At 50.2% G+C, this 7,753-nt stretch overlaps 1 protein-coding gene across 5 annotated transcripts in view; it reads left to right on the top strand.

Moving 5' to 3' along the window:
• Positions 1-485: 485 nt before the first annotated feature.
• The window catches only part of LOC141046940 (uncharacterized), a 91,083-nt gene continuing 83,815 nt past the window's right edge, over positions 486-7,753 (top strand). For all 5 annotated transcript variants that reach the window (XM_073541778.1, XM_073541777.1, XM_073541775.1 and 2 more), the window contains exons 1-4: positions 486-658; positions 4,677-4,737; positions 4,822-4,965; positions 5,784-5,930. In XM_073541778.1, coding sequence (XP_073397879.1) covers positions 4,693-4,737; positions 4,822-4,965; positions 5,784-5,930 — 336 coding nt within the window. In that variant the 5' untranslated portion in view covers positions 486-658; positions 4,677-4,692. The remainder of the gene's footprint in view (positions 659-4,676; positions 4,738-4,821; positions 4,966-5,783; positions 5,931-7,753) is intronic.

The following is a 7,753-nucleotide window of genomic DNA, read 5'->3' as shown; positions in this document are numbered from 1 at the left end:
CAACTTATGGTAGCGCGGCCCCATCTAGTGCTGGGAAACGTAAACTATTCAAGGAAATTAAGGAAAAACTAAAATTAATCATCAATTTTAATCAGAGTTTAAGACTGTGTCGTTTTTTTTTTCTTTCTTTTTTTTCTATTATTGTTTCCTCCAAATAAAGACACAGAAGAAAATGCTCTACTACTAAAAAAAATGCATAGGATGAAAGGGTTAGTAAGTTATAATGCAAAAATACATAGTGTTAATATTAAATGTGGTTCAAAATGAATGAATGAAAAACAAAAAACAATATGCCCTCTCCTCCATAAAAGAAAAAAAAAACCCCACTAAAACTTCCCAGACTCTTCCTTTCCTGGAATATTAGAAATATATTGGCTGTTGTGTCACAGAGTTCGCTCTTTGCATCATCAGGACGCATCACCATAGCAACGAAGGCATTGCGCCATGTTGGTTTCTGGCAGCCAGCACATTCTATGGCCGTCGTCAAAAGTGGGCGGGCGCCGAGGTGTGACGTCACCTCTCAGCTGTGCTGGAGCTTATCCTATTCCAAGATGGCCGCCGTAGCCTAGCCGCAGCTGGGACAGAACGAGTGCGTGTGATGGGAGCTGAGAGCCGGGGAGACCGTGTCATGGCCACACCGTGAGATCCTAGCCCTGAGGTGAGGAAGGCGGGAGCGGCCATTATCTGCTTCTCTTATACAGGTGCTGTTTGTCCTTTTAGGGGGTGGGGGTGTGACTGTCCTCTCCCTCCCCTCCCCCTGACGCTTACATCTCCTCCCCCCTCCTAATAGGTCACTTGCAGTGGTCCAACTACATATCCCATGATCCCTTGCCATTGAAACTGACCTGAGGCATGCTGGGCCTTGTAGTTTTCTTTCTTTGACGCGTTAATTACCTCAGCAGAGCATGTATTTTTTCCCTTTAGTCATCTAAATGTGACTGAATAAGTAAACTTTTAAAAGGCCAGTCTAGTTTTTCAATTATATTTTCCTTGTTATAAAGTGCATAGGAGTTCAAAGACTTTTAAGGGCTGTTGTCACGTTGTACAGCATTTAAGAGGTTAAACTGCTGCAATATGCCCTAGTTAGTTGCCCCGGGGCGCCGGCTGTATGCCACAGCCTGTGCTCGATCCTTAAATATATGGTGGTGGTCACTGCGATGAGGTTGGATCAGACTCTATTATTGGCAGCGCCGGATTATCGGCGTTCTGGATTATCGGACTTCCGCGTCGCTGTAATTTCACTGTATGTGGCAGAGGATCGCCGTCTGCCATGATGAGGCTTGCTCCTTTCGCACAGGCTATTTCCAGCTCGCTCTCCCTTTGTTGTTCCTCCTCCCGGCAGCTGCAGAATAATCCGCGTCCCACACGGCTCCATTCAGCTGTCACGGCGGGGGAGAGATGAGCGCACGGAATTAGGCCGGTCTGGGGGCCGTGTGGCCTTACACCGGCACGTGGTGGTAGCACCGTCCCTTTAAGGGTTCGTTCACATGCACAGTTTTTAGGGCACAAATTTCGAATTATATCTGTGTCGGACACAATAAACCCTCCCCAAAATGCGACGGACGCTTCCTATACAGAGAGTGCCAGCTGTGATGTACAGTCAGCGTCTGCCGCAGCGATGATTAACCAGTTAGATCCCGCTGTCAGTCTCTGGTTCCTCCACCGCGATGCAGTCACTTTGTGCCAATTAATGATCGTGACAGCCTGGGGGTTACTCGGACCCTCCATCTTGGTCCTCATATACAGACCGGCCATTGTATTACCCTGTATCGTGCAAGCGATGAAACAATAGCAGGGACCCAAAAATATGTAAAAAGTTGTCAAAATATAAAAATAAAATAGTAAAATCAAGTTTTATTCTGCATTGACTCGGGACTAGTCCTGAATTGCCTGGACTAGTCCTAGCCCCCATCTTTTAAGGACACCCCCTCTGTGCATGATTGACAAAAGTCTAAAAAGTTGTTGAAATAAAAGAAAACAATGTAAAAACAAGTGAGAAAACCTAAAATCAAATTTTATTGTGCACTCGCCTTATGCATTGACTCAGGACTAGTCTGGATTCCTCCGGGCTAGTCCTTCCCCCCCCCCCCCCCCCCCCCCCTCATCTTGTAAGGACACCCCCCTCTGTGCACGATTGACAAGACTGACATCACCATCGGCTCCATGCAAATCTCGCAGGAAGTGCTCCAGGCCCTTCACCTTGATTGACGGCTATAAGATGCACAAGTCTCTTGCATGCGCTGCCTTTCCCTGGTGCATGCACGCTACGGGCGCTCCTCGTTCTCCTCTGCACCCGGTGTGCGGCTCACTCTGGATCTCCTGCAATTCTACATGTCATGATAGTGCAGAGATTGCAGACATTAGCATCCTGGAAATTGTAGGGCGGCTTGCTGCAGATCACTTACACAACCGGTCTAGTAACTTTCTTAAAGGGATTGTCTGCACACATTCCATTCTGTCCCTGTGATGACAGGGATGATATCACTTTTTGGCTGCGAACGTCGTGTCGGCCCCTTGTTCTTGTCACAACTTGTGAATGTCTCAGAGTCGAGGTCAAGGAAAGGCATTTTTGCATCCGTGGTCTAATATTGTCTGTAAAGCGTGAAAAATAAAATAATAATCTATTAGTGAGTTTGAGGTTATCCACAGATGACATTAGGACCAGGACGCCTGCCGAGACGCACTATCGGTAAGTGTTCTGCGCATCCCCTATTCATGTGCATGAAGCCGCGATACCTGCAGATCGTGCACGCGTCTCACCAGCTGTGCGGGCCGTAATCGACATTGGAAGCGAGTGACTCTGGACAGTGTTGAATATCATCTTTAAAGGGGTTGTACCCTCAGTAATAATTTATGATTAGGATAGATAAGTGTCCGCGGTGCCACCATTGAGACCCACACAATCACGAGCCGCAGTTGCGTATGTGAGATGCTGCTCTGTTCATAGTCTATATCATTGATGCAGAGCACAGTGCTCGTCTCTCTCCGCTAGTGCCACGTACCATGGTGGGAAATTGGACTCTTGTTCTCATGATCATTGGGTGGCAACCCGAGCAAGCAGACATTTATCACCGGTCCTCACCTATCCCATACCGAGGTGACAAACTGTGGGGCTTAGCTGTGACTAATGGGGAAAGGAGTCACTCTGCTCTCACTATTGGGGAAAGGTGCGACTCCGCTGTGACTAGTGGGGAAAGGAGCCATTCTGCTCTTACTATTGGGAAAAGGGGAGATCTCAATGTGACTAGTGGGAAAAGTGGCGACTGCTGTGACTAGTGAGGAAAGTGGCGACTGCTGTGACTAGTGGGGAAAGGGGCAACTAATGTGAATAGTGAGGAAAGGGGCGACCGATGTGACTAGTGGGGAAAGGGGCGACTGCTGTGACTAGTGGGGAAAGGGGCGACTGCTGTGACTAGTGGGGAAAGGGGCGACTGCTGTGACTAGTGGGGAAAGGGGCGACTGCTGTGACTAGTGGGGAAAGGGGCGACTGCTGTGGCTAGTGGGGAAAGGGGCGACTGCTGTGACTAGTGGGGAAAGGGGCGACTGCTGTGACTAGTGGGGAAAGGGGCGACTGCTGTGACTAGTGGGGAAAGGGGCGACTGCTGTGACTAGTGGGGAAAGGGGCGACTGCTGTGACTAGTGGGGAAAGGGGCGACTGCTGTGACTAGTGGGGAAAGGGGCGACTGCTGTGGCTAGTGGGGAAAGGGGCGACTGCTGTGGCTAGTGGGGAAAGGGGAGACTGCTGTGGCTAGTGGGGAAAGGGGAGACTGCTGTGGCTAGTGGGGAAAGGGGAGACTGCTGTGGCTAGTGGGGAAAGGGGCGACTGCTGTGGCTAGTGGGGAAAGGGGCGACTGCTGTGGCTAGTGGGGAAAGGGGCGACTGCTGTGGCTAGTGGGGAAAGGGGCGACTGCTGTGGCTAGTGGGGAAAGGGGCGACTGCTGTGGCTAGTGGGGAAAGGGGCGACTGCTGTGGCTAGTGGGGAAAGGGGCGACTGCTGTGGCTAGTGGGGAAAGGGGCGACTGCTGTGGCTAGTGGGGAAAGGGGCGACTGCTGTGGCTAGTGGGGAAAGGGGCGACTGCTGTGGCTAGTGGGGAAAGGGGCGACTGCTGTGGCTAGTGGGGAAAGGGGCGACTGCTGTGGCTAGTGGGGAAAGGGGCGACTGCTGTGGCTAGTGGGGAAAGGGGCGACTGCTGTGACTCGTGGGGAAAGGGGCGACTGCTGTGACTCGTGGGGAAAGGGTCTTTTTTGCTAAGAGAAGAAGTGCACGGTTCTGAATTTTGGGAATGAGGGGAGTAACTGGAATGAACGAGGGATTGCAGTTAAGATTACTGTGAACGAGGGCAGAATCTGGAAGAAGTCCCAGTAGTGCCACATGGCAGACGATTGCAGCCTGGAATTGCCTCCATGAATCGGAGCTGGTCAGACACAGCAGATAATGTCGTTATAAACGCTCGCATGCTCCGCAACCATCGTCCGCTGAACATGTTCGCTAGGGGAGGAGACGCGCTGGTGCCAAACATTTCTGACAGCTGCTCGTCTTCCGCAGATCAGAGGAGCTGCCTCTGGGTACATCAGTGCGACTGCTGCTTTGGGGGACAGTCCGGACACCACCATACACATCGCCAGATCCTACAGCTGACAGATGTAACCTGACGTGCTCTCCGCTTCCTTTACAGCCGCCCGTCTGACACCATGTGGAACTGGTATTCTGGGGACGATTCCCAGTCGTCAGGCGCGGTAAGTCCTTATAATCCGTTATTTCACCCTGTATTCGATGTGCGCTTCCTATAGGAATAACGCCATCCGGATTTGTCTCCGCAGCCACCTGCAACCCAGAGTGCTGGCGCCATGTCAGTGGCAGACCTGACGGAGCAGCTGGCGCACACTCAGCAGCTGGTGGCGCAGCTGAAAGATCTGATCCGAGAGAAGGACAATGAACTGCGTAAGAAAGATCAGGACCTCAAGGTCTGTATGCAGAGTTTTATAGAAGGGGCTACACATTGCAAATAAAAGGTATTTAGGGGTGAAACTTCTGTGCCTGCTACATTATGTGGACGTTCCGAGTTGGTGCCATTGCATGACGCAAAGGAAAAGTGGAGCATTCGCACATAGCAGAGGCCATTTAGAAGTATTGATTCATCTCCTCCACTTTGCTTTGGTTTTGCCCACCTGCATTATGTTCCGCTCTATTAAAGTTGTTTTCCTGCTTCGGAAAACTTTTGTCCCCTGGCTGCATTTTTATTTAATCAAAAAAGTGCTTTACTCACCCTGTCCAGGTCCAGCTGGAGTCTCTGTCGCTGCTCCTGGTGTCTGTTATCGTTTCAGGCGCTAATGCGACATCAACGGCGCTGCAGCCAATCACCGAGCTCAGTAGCACTTGGTGGCTCGTGCTGCCAACTTGGGCAGAACAGCTGAACTCACTGAAGTGACATCAGCACTGCAGACACCAGGAGCCGCGGCAGAGACTCAGAGCTGGACCTTGGGAGGGTGAGTAAGGCTCAATTTATTTAAATCAAACATTTGCCAGGGGGAAAAGGTTTTCCGAAACCTCAGAAAACCTCTTTAACCACGTCTGGAGGACGCCCTATGATAGTCTTCCAGTCCAAGTGGCCAGTGCATGCATCTACGGCTTGTAAAGGAGAGCTCAGCCTCCTGCACTTTCCTATGCAGGTAAATAAACCTTATTTTTCCCATTTGTCAGCTTTTTCTGATGTGTACGTTCGGCTCAGCATGTGAACGTTGCATGCATTTTTTGCATTGACTGAAACCTTGTGACGTTGCAGGAAGAAAAAGAATCTTCGGAATCCAAGATCTCTAAAGCAAAGCTGCAAAACAAGGCCAGGATTGCATCGCTGACGTCTCAGCTGGAGGAGCTGAAGAAGCAGTTACCGTCGTCCGGTGCTCAAGTCAAGAAATCCGAGAGCAGGAAGGTAAATGTTTGCTCCGGGCTCTTTATGTCGTTTCATTATTTGCAATGTTGGGTTGGAGGCTTGAAGGATTCAGGGAGTCGCCTGCGTGACCTGGTGGATGGGAAGGAATGGCTGAATTTCTGGAGGTGTTACAACTGTCCCTTCTGGCTGTCGGTGCGCAGTGAGGTTTTATCCTGTACATTCATTGGCATCCATGCGGATCACTTTGGGATTTTTTCCCCCCATAGTTAAACACTTGTTTGTTCATGTCGGGAATATTGTAATCATCTCATGGGTCTCCACTCGCCAATCAAAGCCCCAAAGTGTCTTCTTTTGCCCTCCGTCCGTTTGCTATCGCTTTGCTGACCGTTTATTTAACTTTACTCTCAAAAAACGTATTTCAGGCTTCTTTGGTGGATAGATGCTGCCGTGTCCATCCAGACTATCGGAAGTTTATGATATGAGTATTTACCCCTGACGACGGCCCACAATGCAGTGTGCACTTAGTTTTGGAAGGAGGTATGGGAGAGGGGGAAGGTAGTTGTTCACACTGGTAGTATAGATATCACCTCTCCAGAATCCAAGAGTGTCCATCAGCCATATCCTCCTTCCTCTCCTCTCGCTTCCTCAAACTCAATGTGGACAAATCTGAACTGATTATCTTTCCTCCAACTCGCATACCTTCCCTACCTGATCTATCTATCACAATAGATAAATTCACACTTTCCCCTGTCCCGGAAAGCTGCTGCCTCGGAGTAACCCTTGACTCTGCCCTGTCCTTCAAACTGCACATCCAAGCTCTTGCCACCTCCTGTCGCCTCCATCTCAAAAATATTTCCAGAATCCATCCTTTCCTCAACCCTCACTCTACCAAAATGCTTGTGCATGCCCTAATCATCTCCCGCCTCGACTACTGCAACATCCTCCTCTGTGGTCTATCTTCTAACACTGTCGCACCTCTCCAGTCCGTTCTTAACTCTGCTGCCCGACTAATTCATCTCTCTCCTCTCTACAGTCCTCCTTCCCCTCTTTGCAAATCTCTTCACTGGCTCCCATTCCCTCAGCGTATCCAGTTTAAACTACTAACACTGACCTACAAAGCCATATATAACCTTTCTCCTCCATATATTTCCGAACTAATCTCCCGATATCTTCCCCTACGTAATCTCCGGTCCTCCCAAGACCTCCTTCTCTCCTCCACGCTTATTCGCTCCTCACTCAATCGCCTCCAAGATTTCTCCCGAATATCCCCCATCCTCTGGAATTCTTTCCACCACACTCTGATCCTTCAGATGGAACCTGAAAACCCATCTCTTCAAAAAAGCTACAACCTGTAATGACCACACGGCCACCTCAACACCATCGGAGCTACTTCAACCCCCGACCTTCTGTTTCCTTCCCCACCATCATGTGGAATGTAAAGGGGGTTTTACACTAAGCAATATCGCTAGCAATATCGCTAAAACGTCACTGGTTTTGTGACGTTATAGCGATATTGCTAGCGATATCGCTATGTGTGATACTTACCAACGACCGGCTCCCCCACTGTCCATCGCTGATCGCGCGAGAATGTCCGGCTCCATTTCTCGTCGGGCGCTTCCTGCTGAGACTTCCTAATGTGACGTCCAGCGACGCGTGGAGGCGGGCGGGAGGACGCAGGATCGCTGTGTGTGAATGGTAAGTATCGTGCGCTGCGTCGCTGCTGCATCGCTGTGAGATCTTTCTGTATGAAAGCTCACTAGCGATCATTTAGCGATGCACCAGCAATCCTGACCGGGTCGGATCGCTGGTTGGATCGCTGGTGCATCGCTAAATGTAAAAGGGCCTTAAGCCCGAAAGGGCAG

Source organism: Dendrobates tinctorius, unplaced genomic scaffold, assembly GCF_039654945.1.
Source record: "Dendrobates tinctorius isolate UK_male_01 unplaced genomic scaffold, ASM3965494v1 ptg000124l, whole genome shotgun sequence".
NCBI lineage: Eukaryota > Metazoa > Chordata > Amphibia > Anura > Dendrobatidae > Dendrobates > Dendrobates tinctorius.
The sequence above is the reverse complement of the archived record's forward strand: the minus strand, read 5'-3'. Positions and strand labels throughout refer to the sequence as shown.